The sequence below is a fragment of the Pocillopora verrucosa genome, chromosome 9, assembly GCF_036669915.1.
Source record: "Pocillopora verrucosa isolate sample1 chromosome 9, ASM3666991v2, whole genome shotgun sequence".
Taxonomy (NCBI): Eukaryota; Metazoa; Cnidaria; class Anthozoa; order Scleractinia; family Pocilloporidae; genus Pocillopora; species Pocillopora verrucosa.
In genome coordinates, this window is record NC_089320.1 from 8,804,261 (window position 1) to 8,826,739 (window position 22,479).

General features: G+C 35.4%; 2 protein-coding genes and 1 non-coding gene across 4 annotated transcripts in view; 2 read left to right on the forward strand and 1 right to left on the reverse strand.

The window, feature by feature from the left end:
* Positions 1-1,710, forward strand: part of LOC131773961 (5'-3' exoribonuclease 1) — a 39,179-nt gene extending 37,469 nt beyond the window's left edge. Inside the window, exons 42-43 of the mRNA XM_059089951.2 lie at positions 171-455; positions 902-1,710. Coding sequence (XP_058945934.2) covers positions 171-455; positions 902-1,225 — 609 coding nt within the window. The 3' untranslated portion in view covers positions 1,226-1,710. The remainder of the gene's footprint in view (positions 1-170; positions 456-901) is intronic.
* Positions 1,711-4,010: 2,300 nt separating this feature from the next.
* LOC131773962 (oxysterol-binding protein 1) overlaps positions 4,011-22,479 on the forward strand; it is a 29,274-nt gene continuing 10,805 nt past the window's right edge. For both annotated transcript variants that reach the window (XR_009339373.2, XM_059089952.2), the window contains exons 1-10: positions 4,011-4,181; positions 7,002-7,053; positions 7,516-7,591; positions 8,425-8,506; positions 10,487-10,535; positions 12,349-12,424; positions 14,765-14,849; positions 18,765-18,860; positions 19,191-19,316; positions 21,693-21,792. Coding sequence is in view for 1 of the 2 variants with exons in the window: in XM_059089952.2 (XP_058945935.2) it covers positions 4,140-4,181; positions 7,002-7,053; positions 7,516-7,591; positions 8,425-8,506; positions 10,487-10,535; positions 12,349-12,424; positions 14,765-14,849; positions 18,765-18,860; positions 19,191-19,316; positions 21,693-21,792 (784 nt within the window). In the remaining variant the exon portion in view is untranslated. The remainder of the gene's footprint in view (positions 4,182-7,001; positions 7,054-7,515; positions 7,592-8,424; positions 8,507-10,486; positions 10,536-12,348; positions 12,425-14,764; positions 14,850-18,764; positions 18,861-19,190; positions 19,317-21,692; positions 21,793-22,479) is intronic.
* On the reverse strand, positions 20,051-20,123 carry Trnat-agu (transfer RNA threonine (anticodon AGU)). Its single transcript has one exon. It is a non-coding gene; the product is annotated as a tRNA-Thr (tRNA).

The window sequence follows — 22,479 nt, forward strand, 5'->3', positions numbered from 1 at the left end:
ACGATCTCCGCAAGGAAAAACAACTATGAAGTTTAAATTGATAGAAACGAAGAAATTGCAAAGCGTGCACAAAGCCGTAACTCGAGGATCCCTTCCTTACTGCCTCTGATTCCCTTGGTATGACGTTTAACATACTTTGTCGTCAATACTTAACTTAGCTTATGTTTCAGCCACGAATCATGCCGAACATTCCAGGGCCCCGAAACCTTGTTATGCAGCATCAATTTTCTCCAGTCGTGTTTCCATCGCTACCCAATCCCGTAACGCCTCAAAGTTTTGCTGGCCTTGCACCTTTGCCCTTTCAAAAAACTGTACGCCAACTATCACCTCAGTCTCAACCTTGGGCAGTACGCACAAGGAGTCAAGATCAACCCAAAAGGGAGGGTCCTCAGTCTGCTCAGCAAAGAACAAGTGCGACTCTGAACAGTTCGGCAGTGCCTTTCATTCCATTGCAGGTGTGTTATTTACTTGACGTCATACCTTAGGAAGATGTAATTTAGGAAGCAACTTGTGTTTACGTTTCCGCCTAAGAAGTCTTGTTCCACTTCGCCGTATCCTTCGTTGAATTTGGGTATATCTTTAAAGAAGTGTGTTGGTTTGATGGCATGGACTAGTACTTCTTAGTAATCTTTTTTTTTTCTTCTTTTTCGGGTAATGGAGGCATCTTGTAGTGGCTTTCATTTCGGAATCGAAAATAACAATTTCTAATGGTGTCAAGGCAGCTATACTTGTTGACCAAAACATTACAACTGCCGCTATATTGGTCTTCAAGGTCAGTCGTGAGGGATTTAAACTATAATCTCATGTGAACACTTTTTATTCCAGTACGTGTTTGTTTGTGTTTTCCGACTATTATTTATTTGTAATTGTAGAAAGTATTCTTTTGCTTCTTTTATTTCAGGTTTCCAGGAGGAGTTCTTCACGTTCACAATCGTCACCAATGACATCGCAAGAGACGGCAGTCAAGGAGACTTCAGAACTTTCTCAACTGAATGAAAGTCGACAGAAAGAGCAGAGTCAAGACTTTGAGTATCAAGAGACTGGCGAAATTTTCCCCAGAAATTTGTGTTCAGAATCATCAGCAAACAACGTTTCGGCTCAGTCAGATGCGTCGGAAACGAATTCTCTGTCAGTGGACAAAACAGAGAGAGCTGGCACCCCCCCTAAAAAAATGCCAATTTCCAAAAGGTTGTTGGCTCCTAGTTTCTTCTCGAAAAAGAGCTAACTGTTTTGAGTTATTCGGCGTATTCGACTTTTCCTTATGTGCAATCCGCCTATCAAAGGAATGGTGGCTGTGAACAGTTCTCAGGAATCTTTCTCCGTTCAATGACAACCGTGACAAGGATTCATCGTCTTGCAAGGTGGCAGGTTTGTCACACTGCAGTGTTGTTCCGTTCTCGAATATTAGATGGCACATAAGAGACATTAAGCCTTCAATGTCGCGGCTTTCAGAATTCATGAATTTTTGTGACACAGTTAAAACAATCTGCATCGTCCGTGTACCCTGAAAAAATGCGCGATTTTAGTCTAGGTATATGATATAATATTCTGCTTAGTGGAAAAGACCATCGGTGATGGTTTTCAGTTTTTAAATGACTTTTTAAATGGATGATGGTTGTATTAGAAATTCTTACCCATACAAGCATTCTTTACGTCAACTTGTTACGTATGTAGCTTAAAGAAGTGGATAAAATGAGCAGCTTTTAATTTCCTCTTGGGGTGTTTAGTTGGTGTGGTTAAGCAGGGAGGGAAGCTATTCCTTCAGCCGGAATGTTTCCCAATGGATGAAATAGCTATTCTTTTTCTGAATGTTTTCTCTCAAATTTCATTTCTTGGTTGATTTTGTTTAAGAAGTAAACCAAAATCAAGCATCATCACGCTGAATTTTCGAGTGTTCTCCCAACCTCCCAAGTGTTTACATCAGGCTATGTAAACACGGAAACCATTTTACATTTCTTTTATAAAATAACTAATGAAAGATGAACGAAAACCGTGTTTACATACGCTCGTGTAAAATGGTTTTATGGCCAATCAGAGCGCGCGTACTATTTGAATTGTTTTTTAAATTTATATAGCGCCATCTTCCGTTAATTGTCCATGGCGCTTTACAAAACTCTAAAAACCGTAAAAATTAAAATCCTGAGAGTTAAATACACTATAACTACAAGTAAAAACTACAAATTAAATGCACGCTTAAAAAAGATAAGTCTTAAGATTAGCCTTAAAAACTGCCTCTGATAATGAAAGCCTGATCTGGAGTGGTAGTTAATTCCAGAGCCTTGGTGCCGCCACGGATAAAGCCCTTTCACCATACGTTTTAAGATTCGCTCTAGGCTCATCAAGCAACCTGTTGTTTGAAGATCTTAGTGTACGACGAGAGTAATTATACTTCAATAGGTCTTTAATGTAATCGGAGGCCAGTCCATTCAGAGCTTTGTAAGTCAGCAACAGTATTTTAAAAACTATCCTATAATGAACTGGCAGCCAATGTAAGCTCCTTAGTATTGGTGTGATATGTTCCTGCCTACTAGTCAAGGTAACAAGGCGAGCTGCCGAGTTCTGTAAAAGCTGAATTCTTTTAATCAGATACTTCGGGAGACCATACAGTGTGGCATTAAAATAGTCCAAACGCGATGTTATGTAAGCGTGAACAATAGCCTCAGTAGTACTCTGGGATAGGTATCGCCTAATTTTAGCTATACTGCGAATACGGACAAAATGCGCTCTTGCAGGTTATTTTAACGTGTCCTTTGAAATCTAAATATTGATCGAATCCAACTCCTAAGTTCCTGGCCTGTTTACTAAACTTGATTACTTCTTCGCCGACTCGTATAAAGTCGAGGGGTGGTCGTGGACGTTAATTAGAACTAGTAAGCAAAAGTTCAGTCTTATCCTGATTTAACTTGAGTTTGTTGCGCAGCATCCAGTTACCAATTTCCTTAACACATAGCTCTACTGCCATCTTTGTGCTGGATAGATGATTCGGACAGTTGGAAGTAAACGACTCTTGCAAACGATAAAAAAAGTCTCAATATAACGGTAGTGGGTGGAGCAACAGAATTTCGTTGTGGAACACGAACAGTGGGTTCCCTATTTTTCGAGCCTCCATGGGAAATGAAAATCAGTTGGAGTAATTGGGTTGACTGTTGGAAGGGGAACGACTTTTGGTTCGAGTTATCGAGAGTTACGACAAGTCGAGGACCCGAGCAATCGGGATTCCAGTAAAGTGAAAATAACTAAAGCTTTCACGCGCTTCACACTTACTCTTAGCATATCTATTATTTCATGTTTCACACCTCTTTCAAGAGGATAACAAAAAATCAAACGATATCAGGTTTCACAGTTCGTTTTTATTCCACGAAGGTCCAAATCCGCTTGGGCACCGGCGAAAAACCCAAAATCACAACGCTCGGTTCACAAACAAATGGGTAATTCTTTGATACGACAATCCCTTTTAGTGTAGGCCTTGATTGTTCAAAGGAATCGCTGAAATTTTAGTCGTCGAGTTAAACCAAATTTGAATGCAATTTTCGGAAGGTTGAATTATCCTCTCCCGTGAGATGCGCGTGCGTTTACTGACGCCACACAAGATGTTGAGGTTGTCCACCAGGCCCCGGTTGTTCGAAGGTTAGATAACGCCATCCTTTGGATAAATCTCTATACGGTGGATAGTGCTATATGTTTTGCTATCACTTATCCCCTGGATAGTGATTTATCCATTGAATAGCGTCATGCAACCTTTATGCAACTGGGCTCTGCAGTGTAAAACAGATTTTCTGTTTGATTCATATACAATTAATGAAAGTAAAAATCTTCACAAAATTAAAAAAAAATGCAAGGAAGTAAAGAATAACAAACAGGGCATGGTTCTTTCGTGAGGAGTAAATGAGGAGTATGATTACCATTCCGAGTTCGTTGATTTCACTTGTTCCAGTCTGTTGTACTGCTTGCTTCACTTTCGGTTTTTAAACAAAGAGAAGGCCCTGGGTCGAGAGAAGACCACCTGTCACTGAATATGGTCGACGCGATTGACGATCCCATTGACTATCTTGGTGAAATCGCCTTCGAACGGTTTTATGTTATAGAAGCTGTGCGTGAAAGTCTGTGTAGATTTCAATTCTTGAAAAGAATAGTGCAACATGATACACACACGAGTACCCGGCATGGAACGTACAGAAAAGGCAAGTGAGGAGGGCCTACATGAATGATGTTGAGATATTTTTTAAGCTTACCTCTCTGGCGATTTTTCTGTTAAGGTTTTACTGATTAAGCTTACAATTCGATTTTTCGATTTGAGGAGAAAAAAAATAGTGCTACTATACATATGATCTGATAATAATTTCTGCGTAAGCTATCCGTCGTGGCTTTGTCAAGCCTCCGTGTAATCGTGTACCAACTTAACAGAGAGGGGATTATGTACGTGTAGCTAGGATAACAAAAATGTATGTTTTAATAAGAGACATCATTGTCTTAAGAAAATTACCAACGGTATGCAAAGACATGTGTAATATATGGATATGGATATTCGGTTAATAGGTTGCTTGACTTAAGTTAGGGTTCTGTGTGTGAATGTGCAGAGGTAAATATGGAATTTGTTGACAGTGAGCTGCAGTGAACTCGAGCGTACTCTTTAAGCAATCATCAGACTAGTTTTGACTGGGCGATCACAGTTCATTTATTTTGTGAGAATTTAACTTCAGTAACAAATGGAGCAAAGAACGTGTTCTTTGGGTACATTTTGTGACATGTGGGATCCACTTACTCAGCAGGTCTATATTGTGGTTTCGTCAATGCAGAGTTTCTTAAATAGGCATTCATTGTACGTTGCAGTAGGCCGGTTTTTTTTTTTTTTTTTTTTTTTGGCCCTCTTCATGATTTTCCATTTGAGATCATTTTCAAAAATGTTGAAAGTTGTAGATTTTTATGTAATATATAAACCTTTTCTTTCACTATTAAAAGGGTGTTGACATTGCTAATTGTAGGGGCACTTTTTGCTAAAGAAGGGAGGCGAGGTGGCCTCACAGTAGGCTTGCTGGACTCTTGGGTCAAGACCTGACCAGATCATTTTCTTATGTTCATGGCAAGACATCTAATTCTAACAGTGTCTCTTTGATGCAAGAGTGTAAATGGGTAGGGGCAAACTGTCTGGGAGACTTGATTAAGTGTTTTGGGGTAATTCCAATAAACTACATCCCATCCAGAGGGAGTGGCAATACTCTTAATTCGTATTTCATCTAGAAACTGGTATAAGCACCACTTGGCTAGGTGGCAGACTCAACCATAACCTTGTTTTTGCTAAAAGAATAACAACATTTCAGGTCATTTCAGGTCATGTTTGCCTTCATAACAGTTTCTTTTGGTGATAGAAGGAACCCTGTGCCATTTGAGTTTTGCATTGCCATTTTTGGCATGATTATCCCCATGAAAAATGGGAAGCAATACTATCTTCAAACATCTTTCTTCTTAGTTTCACTATTGCCAGATAACTAAAGGTTTGTCTGTCAACAAAAAAGGTTCCTTTTAGAAATATTATCTTAAGCCCACTTCTTTAAAAGAAACTATGGAAAAATGTATATCATTGTAAACCTTATAACATATAGATTATGAGAAGAACAAAGTTTCAACAGTTGTTGTTTTGGTAAGCATGTGTGAGCCTTTAAACACAAAACTGATGCTTTATGCATACTGAATTACCAGCCTTTGCATTACCAAATTGGGCTGTGTCAGATGATAAGCTAACCTAATGTGTGAGGCTTTTTTCATATTCCTATTGGTTCCTTAGAAAATTTATTTAAAGTTGGACAATAGAAATTATTACACTTGTGGACAAATACATTGAAATACATAAACTACCCTTCAGTGGGATAATATCTGATGGATATTCTGGTAAAGTTACATTAAAATCAGACAAATCTATTTACCCTACTGATTTGTTTTAATGGAGGTAACTTGCTTAAAAACAAGCCTCAAATTTTTTGGCCTCCAGAGAAGTTTACATCATTTTAGGGCATCAATGCAGGAATATCATCAACCATTGAAATGCAACAGAGAACCTCTTGGCAAGTTTTGTTACAAAAAAGTCCTTGAAATTTGCATTAAAGGTCCTTTACAACTTAGCCATAGAAAGTAAATTTTATAATGGATAAAACAACATTAAAAATTCCACAAAATTATAGTGCACAAGTAAAAAACTTAAAAACATCTTATTTATAGAGTTTTGAAAAGAGACATGTTTTGACATTTGCTTGACTTCATTGTTGAGACAAAACTAAAATATAATATGGGACTTGGAGCAAACTTGTGTATTAGAATTTTCCTACTTTTGCAGACAAAAATATATAGCATATGACAGTTACTATGGAAATGGTCTGGCAAAAATACCAACCAAGTAATAACTAATCAGAAGGCTCTGACCTCAGGGCTACCTAGCCATATAATAATATGATAAATTATTTGAATGCAGTGAGGTAAAAATTTTCAGCTTACATACTGCTACACTCTACTATTAGTGCTTTATAAACTTCCTAAGGTTATTCTGAAAGATCTGTTTACTGTATGATGTGAATTATTATGTTGCAAAGTTTATTTTTGAGGACAAACCAATTGGTATTTTGACCACAAGCAGTCACATTTAGTAGAAGGGCCTCCCAGAGTCTTGTCATGGTATTACCTCCAGGTGTCCCAGTTGTTGAAACATTATATTCTTAACCTTTACTGGCAAATTCAAGGGAAATTGAATTGTGAAAAAACTGTTTTAATGGAAATTGATGAGGATTGTGAGAAGCTTTATTATAGTGTTCTGTTTTGCAGAAGACCAATGAGTAGTGGTCTCTTAGAACATGTAAGAGAGATTATTTTTGGTAGCCATGTTTTGTGGCATGCATTCATGTTGCACATATCAAACAAAGCTGTAGTTAGGTTAACATGGATTAATTATCTTATCTACTAAGATTATCTTTCATCACTAGTTTTCTTTTCTTAAGTCGTCTATTTTCATTTAGGAACCTATGGAAGATGATCTCACGGAATTCAATCTTTTACAGAAAAGCAGTGGTAAGAGCTAATCTGCAAGTATATTATTACAAATATAAGTAGAACACTTGAGTGTGTAGAATGCCTACAATTGTGTGTGAGCCTAAAATGAGTGTAACAGGCAGAAAAAGTTTGCTGGGTGGCCTCCTTGTTGTGAGTATGCAATTGGGCCATTAAAGATCACTGTCACGGGATTTATCAGAAATGAAAGGCAGCCCTTTGCTATTGACATTCATTGTGGAAATATTAAAAAAGTTGGTGCGTAATTTAAAAAACAGAGCTTTCTCATGCAGAAACACAAAACACTGTCAAAATTTAATATATTAGATGTTTTAGTTTTGTTGAAAAATGCCATGTCATAGGGCCTAGTTTCCAGAGTCATAATGAAATTCACCAACCTTAGTCTACTAATAACATGAAAGCATTTGAATGAGTTGTAAAGAAAATTGCAATGGATTATGGATGTTATGGATTTTCCATTAGTTTTTACAAAGAAAAGATCTAGGAGGCAGAGGCTGCCAGCTGCAAGGGAAAGGAGTTCATTAAGAAGTCTTATTAAGTAAGTACATATGGCCCCTATTTACACATACTTTTAATTAGTAGCTAAAAGCTGGAGCTGTAAGTTTTGTAACTGCTCATTTTTTATGCACAACAGTAGTTGTCCAATACTGTTGCACTTTCACAGACAATCAGTCGAGATTGATGGAGCACTGATCACCTCACATGCAAACTATCAACTCTGCATACTATCCATATGCTGAACTCATCATGAGCTTGTATATGTAGGGTATTAAGCAAAAGTAATGCAAACATCTTTCAACATATTAACCACCTCTATAGGGCTTTTCCATGAAGTTTGCTCAAAACCAAATTTCAGTCACATCGTGGCAAATATTTTGAGGTTATTTTTTTCCTTGATCTGTTTGAACTCCAAGTTTGGCAATAATGTGCTAGGGATATTAAATAGTTCCTTCAAATATTTACTTCAATGCCATATTTTTAAAAGGCAAACTACCTCATGATAAAACTTCTATATTTTCTAGCTGTGGTTTTCATGGGTAACTCACTTTTAATGTAACATGTGCATGTAAAGACATAGTAAACAAATACATGTGCAACACACTATACTAATGATGGCATGAGCTATGCTGAAAAGTGTCTTTAAAATGTATTATTGTTAGTTTGAAGTTTATTTTGATTCTATTATTATCATGAAGTTATGAAAGTATCATTTAGTGTGTATATATGTCAATTTTGCATTTTAAATCTGTTACACTAATAATTGATCATTATCACAAACACATGATTATTAGTAAATGTAAGTTTGCATTTGTGTTCTGTCTTTATTTTTTGTCATCTGGATTATGAGTCTCTGATCACTTATTTTTTTAGTTTCATGAAGTCAGTTGTTGGAAAGGATTTGACAAAAGTTACAATGCCAGTTCATTTCAATGAGCCACTATCATTTCTACAGGTAAGAGTATAATGTTGTAAATAAATATGCCTTATCGACCAAGCATGAGGGTAAATCAAGTGGTTATATAGTGTTAGTCCAGGTTGAGATGTCATGGCCATTCTCTGATGAAACCTTTTGAACTACATCCTCATTGCAGCATAAGAGAACAATTTATGATTGAAAACTGTTCAAGTAACAAAGATATAAGATATAAGATATAAGATATATAAGAAAGGAACCAAACAAATATGAAAAAAATTAAATACATTTTGCTCTTTAAGCACTGTTTAACAAAGCCAAAGAACTTAAGAGGTGCTGCAAAGCAAATGGTAATGAAGTTTTGCATTGGGTATGGTTTGCAACTTTATCACAGAGACAGCTGATTCATTATTTTTTGTTGTCGTAACATTAAGACAGTATTTTCAAAACAAAAAGCATCAAACAAAGAGATTTTTTAATGTCAAGGTCAAGTTTATTCCTGAGAAGTCTTAATTCCTAATTATAACATATGCTCAGATTTCAGTGTGAGAATCCCTTCAATTGAAGTTGCTGCTGAAATACCAGTCAGAGGTCATGGGTTTAACTCCCTTACAGGCCTCTGTGAAGTTTTTTTTCTTCTTCTTTTTTTTAAGGCCTTATTTTCACATCTGCTTAAGTGGTTTCATCACTGCAAAGATCACTCTCATATTCAATCATTGTCAGTGATATACACATTAGGATTTCAAAGATAAAAACTTAAAAGTAAAAGATTCATAAAAATTCATGAGACACCTGAATTTGCATTGCATATAAAAGCTGCTCAGCACATTCATCTTTTTCCTTTGTCTGAAAAAATCATAAGGATTTAATTTGGTGATGAATGAACATACCACACTGAACCTCATATGATGGCTGTTGTTCAAATAGAAAAGTTTTGTTTCTGTCCTCCTAGTCAAATAATGTACTTTTAATAACAAGAAAAGAAGACTAGTACTTGTAAGACTGAGTACTGAGTTAGATTTATTCAGATATTATGAAAACAAAGAACTAATACCAGAAATTGGAAAATATTTCCGTGCATACCATTAAATAAATCAGTCAATTCATCATCTCCATCAAAGGAGGAAAATGAATAAGCAGCCAAATTTGCTTAATTTAAAGTTTCTTGCCTAGCTTAATTCTCCTAAAGAAAGGGCTAGTCTTCAAGAACAATAAAATATTATTGCTGAAGAAGCAAGGAAAGAGAGGTAAACCTATAATGTGGAGTACTGGTAGGTTTAACAGGAGAAGAATTGATGACATTACATGCAAACAAAATAATGTACAATTCAGAATGGTTTATTTACCATGGGATGTTGTTGAGCACTTTAAAACACTGAGGTATTGTAAAGAACATGAGTTAGGGAGATGTAAGGTGACAGAGAACTGCAAGCAGAGTTGAGCACTTGAAGTTCAACAAATGACAAACAAGATTTACATCAGGTTCAATTTTCACTACGCAATAAAGAAAATCTCAGTTCCTGTGGATGAATTAAGCACAGTACAGGGTGGAAGCTTGTTTGTGCTCTATAGCATGCTATACATGTACTTATCTGTTTGTTCTCTGATATTTGTATATGTACTTCCCAAGAATCACATGCATCTATTTTGCATGTCATAATATCTATGTACATATAACAGCCAGTATTATTAGACTAATCAAAACTTTACCAGAATTATCAAACATGATTGGTTCTGACCAGCTAGATAAGAACCCTAATTGGACAATGTGCTCTTAATTAAACATTGTAAGCTTACTGTGTGAGCTTAATAATAATGAAATAAAGATATTTCATAGGTTGCCCACATTACTAGAATTAGGTGGTTTACACTTAGTTAGTTCATGAATTAATGTGATCTAAAAAACATTTTTCCCTTCCAATGTACATGTACAACTAGTTATAGGCAGTTAGAATGGTTGAGTAAAATCTTAATTTTCAATTTTTTTCTTGTCTGATGGTTCACTTATCATTCCCATAGAGACTGGCAGAAGATTTAGAGTATGCTGATGTTCTAAACAGAGCCTCATGTAAGTCAAGTTTATTATTTGGCACTTCTGCCGTAAGTTAATGGTTTCCAAACACAGTGTCTATAAAAGTAAGCTAACAGATGTCTTAAGAACTCACATTGGTCTAAATATTTAACCAATCAATGCTTGCAATGCATTTGAATGCCTGCAAGGGAATATATATTTGGGATAGCAGCAACTTTTGGAAAGTGTAAGGATTTTTGTTTTACATGGTAGTTATGGATAGCCATGGAAATTCTCTTGAATCCTCTTCCCAGAGCATGTTGCTCTGCTGTGATTGTGTGGTTTCAACTACTGTAACTATAACAAGGGCATTTTGAAAATGAGTTCCCACAGCACTCTGCTGTTGCACAGCTCTCCTGTTGTTCCCTCAGCAGCCTTCCTTTTACCATGACTGTGTTTATGGACTGTTAGGGGAACCCATTTTCACAAAATGTGCTAATCACAGCTCTGCAGTCTGTTTGTAGAGACTAAAACCAAACTTATTACTGAAAGATTGTCAATTTTTTTTCAACTTCTAAGCACTTCAAAGAGGATCTTATATCCTATTTTAAGATTTCTTTAAGAATTCAGAGACCCAGATGCACCACTAGTCACTGCTAATTTGAATTAATGCATGTTGATCATGTGCAACAACACTTTTTCTATACTTTTTTCTTTTACTTTTACACTTTACTTTTTCATAAATGTTGAAGATCATTTGATTTCATTTAGGAGGATTTTGTGTTTCTCGTAGATTCCAGATTGAACTATATTTGATAAATGACCTCAGGAGATCTGTCTAAAGAACATGTTCCTTAGCATGTGACAAAAATCATCTGAGCAGATGTGTCTTTTTTAAATTGGGAGTGTTTTGTCAAACGCAAGTTACAGTTTCATTTTTGAGAGTATGTTTTCCAAAACTACTCTACTTTATCTCAGATTATTTCAACCAACGAGAAGTTATTTTCATAGCAACATTTGGTTAATGTCATGCATTGTTCTCAATAACATTTGCATTTTGTGGCTGTTCAAGATCATTAGATGCACTTAATTGCTGCTCAGATCAAAGGCAAACTGGAAAAAAATAGGAAAACCCACTTGAATTTTTGACGAAAACCAAAAACTAAATGCTAATTAAACCACTTAAAATTCGTAAACCAAAATGAACAATCTGATGCGATCCAGTCCAGTGCAATCCAGATTTTGTTAATGCAGCATTGTTCACATTGCTGAAGGTCGTACTGGTTATTGCAGGTCATCTTAGAAATCACTCAAGGTCATATCAGGTCATTTTAGGTCACTTCAGAAATCACTCAAGGTCATTTTCTAGGTCATTTTAGGTCATTTTAGGTCATTCCTTGTTTTAGAATGCAGAATGCATTTTTGTACTAAAGGAAAGTCTCAAAAAATGGAATTGAAATAATAGAGGAATGTTATTTATAATTGAAATAACACACAAAATTGAAAGAAGTATTTGGTAATCATTGTAGAAGCCCAGAAGGTAGAGGAACCAGTAGGCTTTTGAGCCAGCACCTTTTTAATGTTACAATATATACTATTGTTATCATTATTATTATAGTTAATATTATTATTTGTTACCATTTAATTATTGGTTGAATGTCAATCAAACAATGTATTATTGATAAATTATAATAAATCATCTCACAAGTGGAAACTTAATAGCCTTTCTTGGTATACAACTCTGTAGATTTCATTACATAAAAACTACGATTAAAAAATATTAAAAATTGAAACATTGAGCGTAGTGTACAGTGATATATATGCAACCTCACCAATAGATTTTTGGTTTTGTTTTCTTTTGTTTTTACAGTTTGCAAAAATTCGTTGGTACAACTGGCTCATGTGGCAGCCTTTGCCAGTTCAACATATTCTACAGTATTGGGAAGGTAAACTCAGTTGTAGATGTAGAACATGTGAAACTTTTTGACACCTGCAACAGCATAGTTTGCATTTCACCATTAATCCTAATCACAAAGCATTTAAGCCATTGTTCTCTTCAAATGTTTATTTTATGCACACAAAACTCTTTGCAGATGACCATGTTGCTCTTTTTAGTGCAAAATTGACTGCCTTTTGAAATATCATGTAGTTAGGTGGGCACCAAGAATTTATATGTTATGGCATTATACAGTCAGACACATAACTACATACATACATAACTTTTATTATTGATTCTCCTTAGCTAAGGTTTTCAGTGACAGTTATCAATATTATGAAAATATAGGCTATAATTTGCGAAATAAAATGAAACAACATGAAAATCTGTACTTTGCAAAGTAGAAATCTGTAATTTGCAAATAGAAAACTGTTAACAAAAAAAGTCGTAATCAGGCAGGAACTTCAAGATAATCTAAGAGCCTGGGTCAAGTCCATTTTCCCCGCAAACATGATATTTTATCTACAAACATTTTCATCATTTCCACATGTATTTCAGGTCAGGAAATTGTCATGTCACCCATTTGAATTATTTGTTGACAACACACTTTGATTACACTTTATATACATTAATTACAGCCACAGTGCCAGCTAATATGTCAAATTACCATTGCTCTTTCTGGCTTAATGACTTACCTCTTCTTTCACACAGTCAATGCATTGATTTATTCATGAACATAGTGGAGATTTTGCAAGTACACCTCACAAATTTTTCATTTCTCACTTTCACCAGTTCTTATTATTATTTGGAAGGGTGCATATGCAATCCACACTTGTGGTGAACCGACAGATTCATTCTTCCAGCCTATGGAGTTTTCTGTAGGGATTATCATTTTGCAAATAACAGATTTATATTTTGCATATTACAGATTTCTATTTGGCAAATCATTTACAGATTTCTCTTTTGCAAATTACAGATTTCTATTTCACAAATCTTACTGATTTTCATTTTGTTTCCTTTTGCAAATTACAGTAATTAAGCCAAAACATAAAGTTAAAGTATAAGCTACAAGTCTACATATGTATATTACAGATTTCTCTTTTACAAATTACAGATTTCTATTTCACCAATCATACTGATTTTCATTTTGTTTCCTTTTGCAAATTATAGTAAGCCAAATTATAAAGTTAAATTAGAAGCTATGAGTCTTCATGTGAATATTTTAGGTAAAAATTAAAGGAAGATTACTAGCCAGTAGGTTATTGAGTCTTTTCATAGAGGTGGCCATATTTCCACAACAAATCAGTTTGTTTAAGGGATTTCATTCCAGATTTGTGCTCTTCAAAACGCAAACAACAACTGACCTATGGTTAGCCTGACTTTTGCGAGGCATAGATTCTTGTTTTGTCTGGATGTTTTGCTGTGGAATCCAATTTGATCAAATCAATGCCATGCAGTTGTTAAATAAACTTTTGACGAATGCTTTCAGTGTTTTTCTGTTACATTAGGCCACTTAAAGAGCTCCAGTTGTTATGTACGATTGTAAATGTTTTAGTCCAAGGACTCCAATTCTTGCTTTAGGCTTAGAAGAGAAGGTCTGGGTCCTAAAGCTTGGTCAATATGAAGAAGCCCCTTTTGCAGATTTTGCCTTTTACAAAATAATTGAGTGGATATTTTAACACAACTTTTGCCTTAGGGGGCAAGATACAAATTTGAACAAACATCTTCCTATTACCCAATTTTGTTGGTCCGTGATAAAATCTACTTGTGTTATTACATTATTCCAAATTACACATGATATCATGCGATTACCTATACAAATATTGTAATATTTGAAAGAGTTTGGTACCTTCACACTCCCAGAAGTTTTTCACAACTGATCAAATGTTCAATCATCCCTCCTAACCCATTAAGGTGATTTTCAAGATGGGAATGTGAAGATACATGTAGATTTACTAATTATTGATGGAAGAACAAAATTGTTGACTTTATATATTTACCAGTATACAAATTCATTAAAAAAAAAGAACTCAACATTGTGACTATAATTACAAAAGGCTGGGGAAGGGAAATGCATCAGAAAATATGATTATTTCATATAACATTAGTAGAACATGGTAGAAAAACGATTCTAAATAATTTTTGTGACAGCTCTTACATGCCACCAATTAATGTGACTAATTAGTTAATGTAGGTTATGCATAAGTAGTCAGTAGATGTAGTAGCTCTTGGGATTTGTATTCTGGGGTGCTGAACAAACCTCAAGATACTTGTAGCAAGGAAAAATTTTTCTTTCTGCCAAGGTAAAGTCTTAGAGTCCAAAACTGTTATATTTCATCCTTGCTTGTAGGTTCTGGAAACCTTTCAACCCACTTCTAGGAGAAACATTTGAATTTGTTAACCCCACTGCTGGATATGCCCTAATTGCAGAGCAGGTTAGTGGATGACACAGTCTCGTGGTATTTTGTTGTTATCTGAATTGATATTTAACCAAGTGGTTGTTCATTAATGAATTGGTCCCGTAATTTGTTCCTGTGACTTGTGGTAAATGAGAGCTTGGATCTTAAAAGAAAGAACAATGAAATTAACCTTTTCTCCACAATCCATGTCCTAAAGGATAAAAAAAGGTTGACCTTTGTGAATTCTTGCGTCCCCTTTTTTCCACTTTCAGTTGCTTTAATGAAGTCAGTCTCCATTAAGGTGTCTGTTTCTGACACAAAATTAAAAATCATATGAATGACATCTCTATGTGCAAAAGGCCTGTGTGTGACTGCATCACAGCGTTGGTGTAGGCTGGTGGATATATTTTTTAAATATTTTTTCTGACACAGAAAAGGAATTTTATCCTATGACCCCAACATCTTACAAAGTATTTTATGGTATGTTGATGAAAACTGAAAACCAAATGCTAAACCATATAAAATGCGCAAACCGAAATGAACAGGATCACTGAAAAACTGTACTTTTGGCACAAAAACCAAAAAACCAATCTAAAAAAAGCCAAAACCAAAAATCCCAATGCTCGCCTCCTGATTGAAGAGTGATACATTCCTCTTGCTTGCCTTCATCCAAGGTGGCGCTACACAACACTCCTTGACACAGCCGTGAAAGTGACTACATGGAGTTTTGTGGCAAAAAACTTTCAAATGGGCCTGCTCTCCATTATGTCACACAGACTCTGTTTTGGTTTGTTATGCAGCATCTCTAATTTTCATTGAAAATATTGTAATTTTTTCACAAAAAATTACAATATTTTTATTTTGGCTTGTCACACAAAATTTCTAATCTTAATTGTCATGATCTGATCCATGATCTGATCCATGATCTGTGATCTGGTCTGTGATCCAGTCTGTGATCCAGTCCGTGATCCAGTCCGTGATCCAGTCCGTGATCCAGTCCGTGATCCAGTCCGTGATCCAGTCCGTGATCCAATCCAATCCAATCCAAATTTTGTTGATGCTATGGTATGTTCAAATGAAACTGCACATTGTGTCCAAGGAGTTGAGCTGCAAATGACATCTTCTGTTTTACCACAAATTACTCTAGCTCACTAAGAAAACATCAAAAATATGTTATTACTTGCATTGGAGGTTTAATTTTTATCACTTAGAATTATTTTCACTCATATATGAACAACCTAAATATCAAAATCGTCCAGATATCTAAAGCAAAAAATTCAGAACAAATTGCTAATATTATCAGGCTCAGCACATTGTAACAACTCGCATTAGCCAAAATGGGGGCTGTCTACTGTAGTTGTGTTTTGTGTGTAGTTTCCTGACTACTAACTTCTCACTAACCTTCCTCTTCATGCTCCATACACCTCTCCCATCTTACAGACAAAGGTATAAATTAGATATAAAGCTGAACTCTCAATTAAAAGTAGCTAGAATGGATTTTAGATATTCAATCTCGTCTCCATCTGTAATGCCATCAATAGCTTAGGACAAAACACACTGTTCCTTTCAAATAAAATTTAAAAGAACCTTTTCCTTTGGCATCCACATATGTAGCAGTGAAAACCAGAGCTATAAACAAACAATGGTTGAATTGACAAATTTACATTAATTTACCTCACTTAGTCCATCCGAATTACTGTCAAGTCGCCAATGGTACAACTCGCCAACGCCAACTCACTGACGTATAAAATTGAGTAGAGACGTTGGTGAGTTGGTTTTCAATCCAGTACGATTTATAATAAGTTAAAGATAAAGAAAAGTAAAAGATCTTTAGTTTGAAAAAAGACATTTTTTTCTTTCTTCTAACAAAGTTTATATGGATCTCATGGCGAATAAAGCAAATTAAACATCGCCAATGACTATGAAAGCTTCAGACGCGAACGAGTTATTGTGTGACAACAACACCACATATAAAGACTCATTATGTCAATTGGTAAGGTTTTTTTTAAGAAAACTTGACTTTCTCGACAAGATCTTTTGAAAAAAAACAATTCTTCTTATTTCCAACAAAGTTTATGAGGATCTTAAGCAAGGTAAACATCACCAATGACCAAAAAAACTTTGGATGTGAACGAGTTATTGTGTGACAACAACACCGTAAAGACTCATCGTGTCAACTGGATTCTAAAGATCTTTTACTTTTCTATATCTTTAACTTCTAATAAGTTGTACTGGATTGAAGACCAACTCACCGACATCTCTACTCCATTTTATACGTCGGTGAGTTGGTGTTGGTGAGTCGAACCGTCGGCGACTTGACTGGATACCGTCCATCCAACTGCAATGTACATGAAACACAACAAAAGAAAATACTACATGGAATGTCAGTGTCTTAAAAAATATTTAACAATTTAAGACAAAAGGATAAAAAAACACTTTAACTAATGGTGATCTTCATTGCTGTGAAAGGAAAGGAAAAAATAAAGTCAACACTTCATATTATTTATTTTTTAAAGGGCATGGTAACAAATCCTGCAATCTGATTGGTTCTTTACCCAGTCAGTATTTTCCTATCTCTGCCCAAGAGCCATGGTAACGCTTCCGTGAGTTGCCAAGTACATCCCAATTTTTGTTGCCATTTTTCATAGATACATCTCATTTTTCTTTCTGGGCAGTATTTTTAAGCAAACATGTCAGTCACTACCTCAAGCCAGTAAATAAATTATGAATCCTCTCTTTTCTCTCTCTCAAATCACTTTGATTGACAGAAAAATATTGGTTTCAGAATGAATTTGTATAAGCAATAGTGCCATTATGTTGGTTGACAAGCAGCCTAAAAACCGTCTGCAATTAATTTTAATCGTTCACAAAAAGTACATAGAAAGTTAAAACGTGAGGTATTTGGTTACAGGTAAACTGAACAATGGAACTTTAATTCATCTAATATCTGAATTTTCTCAGCAAAGTTTTAATTTAAGTTCTACAACAAATATACACTCTTGGTGAGTCTTTCCAAGTCCGTTCAATTTGGACATTTGTACTGTAAATTGCACAATAGAAACTGAAGGAATTTAATGAGAAAAGGCTGCATTAAATCCCTGTGTGTTTTGGTGGTGTGCCATTCAAATTTAGTTTTTGTGGAGGAAAGACCAGATTTACGCACGCCATTGCAGCAAACAAATGAACAAACTCTCACAACTTCAAAATAAAAAATTTGCATTTACTCACAATTACTTTCCTCGCCGTTTTATTAATGAACAGAGGTAAATCTTTGTAAATGAATGAATCATCGATGAGAGGGAAAAATACTTTCTGTTAGGTCATTGACTGTTTTTGAAGAAAAAATTGTCATGACAGTCCTTGCCAAACTAGTTCCATTGTTTTTCAAATGTTCTTGCTCTTTTTTTTCTTACATGTTCCCTAATTGACAGGTGTCAGATTGTGACAGATACTTGTAAAAATAATGTTTCAAAGTTTGTTTGGAAGACTTTTAAATCACCGTTATCATTAGGGAAATGAAAATGTTTCGGTGAGGCATCTCTCTTTAATTTGCATCACCTCTATTTTAACTACCGTTTACTCACTCATAAATTGTTCAGTTTATGGAAGATCTTGCCGTATTTACAGCCCTAAATCATTTGGGTTCTTTCAGAAATAATTTCGTCAAGTTAAAAAAAAATATATGTTATTTACTGGCCAAGGGTTGGTCCGTATGGTGAAAAACCGTGACCTCAGTCTTGAAATACTGCCCTTGGCCTATGGCCTCGGGCAGTATTTTCAAGACATCTGTCACAGTTTTTCACCATACGGACCTCCCAGCTGGCAAATAACATATGTCTCTTTCCTGAAATAGAGTACCAAATTAGTTTTTATTTGGAAGACAAGTTAGTGTACTACCATTATGGTGGTTTTATCTAATTAGATTCACTTTTGAAATCTGTTTATGCATAGGTATCACATCATCCTCCTATCTCAGCCCTTCATGCAGAATCTGATCACTGGATTTTCTGGCAGGAATATAAACTTGATACTAAATTTAGGGGACAGGTATTACACATTATTTCTCAAATTTTTAGCCCAGTGCTTTCACCACTTGTAAAAGTAACAGAAATGATAAGTATTGGGTGCACATAAACAAGATCTCTATGCTTATACAATGCCAGACAATAGAATAACCTATGAACATGGAAACAATGGTGGCCAGTTGAAACCTGTAGGAAAATATACATATATTTATATGTATATATCATTTGAATTATGTATGTGACTTTGCATATTCAAAATAAATCATAAAGTTCTAACGTTATTGTTAATAAAAGATACTTATACAGTTGTGTTGGAATATATCATATGGATGACATATGCCTACCTTCATAGTTTTTGAAGGTTATTCCAACTGGATTGTGTCACGTGAAGTTTAAAACAGATGGTCATCATTTTACATGGCAGAAGCCAATCACAACAATTCACAACATCCTTGTTGGCAGTATTTATGTAGATCAGGTGAGTTTGCTTGTTTACTTCAGAGTGATTTGCCAAAGGCAAGGCAATATTGTGCACTAACAAAAGAAATGGAGTCATATTCACAGAACAGAAAGTCCTGTTATTACACTTTGAAAGCAAACTGAGTTCATTACATTTTAATATCCATTAACATGTGAATATCCATGGACATGTGAATATCCACGTATTGTCAGTGACAAACAGTGTTAACTAATGGTTACAATCTTGCTAAAGAAACCTTGAAAACTAGATCCGAAGTGATAAGTTGCTTTAGTCAGCTTACTACAATTTTAGTGCAAAAGGAAATTTAATGAAACAAAATACAGTAAGCTGTTTAGTTAGCAAGACTGAGCTACATGGATAGGGCACAAAAGCAAACTATATATCCCAAAAAAACTCTTAAAACAAGTAGTGACCATGGCCAGTTTTCTGTGGTTTTAGCCTTTCCAATGTTTCTGGGTCATGTTGTTGACTTGGACAGGAAAAGTGTGTAAAAATGGTCTGGGCTAAGCCAACTTGGTTCTTCATTTCCATGTTTTTCAAAAAAGCATCAATTATAGTGTGAAGGCTCCTCATCCAATAATGTCTAAGTTTAAATAACATATATTTGATGATTTTAGATGTATAAAATTCATATATTTGTACTGTGGTGAAGAAATGACACTAAGAGATCCTTGCAGCTAAGAACGCTACTGAAATGAGTAGTTGAAAATAGGACCTGAAAAAAAAAATTCAGGCCCGTACAGGATTTGAACCCATGACCTCTGCAATACTGGTGCAGCACTCTACCAACTGAGCTAACGAGCTAATTGGGGGCTGGTCAATGTGTTGGGTCCAAATAAACCATCCAAGTGATGAATGATGATTTTAGATATATGAAATTCATATATTTGCACTGCAGTTAAGAAATGAAATTAAGAGATCCTTGCAGAATACTACTGAAATGATATTTGTCAAATAAAATTAGTGCTAAGGATAATTACCTAATTTTTATCTACTGTAGGACCCATTATGATTCGACAGTGAGATTGAATATGCCCATTGCTTCTTGTACTTTGTGAAACCTAACCAAACTAAACAAACCATCTATATTCATTTTTGAAATAGCCTATCAAAGTTAACTTTTACCGAGTTACTAGTGGCATTGAAGAGTACCTTTTTCGATTGATGATTAACTATGCAACAAGCATTTCATATTGGTTGACTAAGGGGAAAAAAATAGTAGTACCGAAAACAAAGACCACAAAAAGCTGAGACCTAAGACCTAAGACCTAAGACCTGAAATTGAAGACCAGAAAACAAAGACTTGAAAATGAATACCCCTTTATTTTCTTTGTTTTTTAGGATCTTGTTATGTAGTTTCTCACTGGAAATATCTAGCTGCAGTTTTAATCTTTTTAGTAGTACAGTATGCAATTAAACAGTAGTTTAAAAAAAAGAACCCAAAAACAAAAACCCAAAAACAAACAACTGAAGAACTCAGACCTAAAACAAAGATCCCCTTATTTTCTTTAATTTTGGATAGTGATGAAGGATGTGATCAAACTCATCTGTCATTTGCCCCCCACTTCTTGTGAACTAAGTGCCTTTAAGAATTGTGTAATTCGGAATGCAGTTGGAGAAGAAAAACTCTCCAAAGCTTCCTTGGCTGATGTGCTTTATGAAGTGGAACTTACTGCATTCAAACTTCAGAGTGTCCTGCAGCACAGAAGCCACCACATGCTCTCTGCCTGTAAGCTTTGCCAACTAGAGTGGTGTAGACATTACACAAGCAATGAGAGGCAGGAAACCTTCCTTCACACAACACTGAAAAGACAAAAAATTATGCCGTTTGTCATGTTAGACTGGCTGCTTTGAAGAGCAGCTAGACCAGCTTTCGTATGAAAGAAGAACAATGCTGTAATGCCGACTGGCATCAGCCAGGTCAAAAGTTTACATCACCAGCTCTGATCTTCATTTAGAACAAGAACAGCTGGGGGCAGCAGTTAGAAATGTCAAAAGGCAGTACTTTTTTTTTTAAATAAATGAGGAAAGCAACAAAGAGGAAAGTTAAAGAAAATAAAGTGTACACCAGTGTAGCATTTTATGTAATTGTTAGCAATTTTGCTTTTGTTTAACTGATAAATGGTTAAACTGTTGCTAACAGAGAAGTTATCAAGCTTTTCACTTTTTTTTTTTTTTTTGGTGGAGCCATAAAGTGTGACCCGAACTTCTTGTCTCAAGATCATAAAGGAGTTGTTTTTAGGTCTCTGTTTTCTGGTTTTGGGTCTTAGTTTTCAGGGGTCTTCACTTGTGCTACAACCAGGAAAAAACTTGATGGTACCTCAAACTCTTACAGATAAATAGATTAAAGTGGCCTTTTATTGGATTTCATAGGAAGGAGATGTTGTGGTGACAAATCACTCAACGCAAGAGCAGTGTAGACTACATTTTCAACCTGTAAGGGAAGTCCAAGAGAGCTTCAAACAGCTTTCAGGTATTGGTATAGCACAAAGTAGAGCTGTATCCTTAAATGCAAACATGTAGAGTTCGAGAATTAATGTGTATTTACTGCCATTTGGGGAATTTCAATGCTGCATCATGGTCATGACTCTTGAACAAAAGGGATACACAAGGGATACAGGATTGTAGATATGGTTCTAATTTCTACACCTTATTGTAGTATCACAGTGTAGTAAAACATCAGGGAAGGGTCGGTTGGGGTCAACCTGTTTTAAAGCTTGGGCTACATGCAGTAGGTTACAAGACTGCTGCTGTGAAGTAAGTGAGGCACACTCAACTGAACTGTATACATAAAGGTAACTATAACTAATACACTTGATAGAGAATACAGAGGATAGCAAGAAGTTCTGATGACATAACCTAATTATAACACAAACCCAACCAGTATGGAACGTACATAAATATTGCTGAACTAAGGCATAATCTTACCCTAAATAAATGTGTTGCAAGAATGTTGAGCAGGAAAGCAAAAATGAGATTTACTATCCCATGCGACACATTATAAGAATACTTTCATGTTACTACAACAACAAAGGATCCTATAGCAATCTTTTTTCAGATTATGCTTAGTTGTTGTTATTGCACATTGTTCTGTCTTGCTCTGTCAGGTTTTGTCACACTTTTCTACTACAGGAAAGTACTTAGCACAATGATCCCCTCA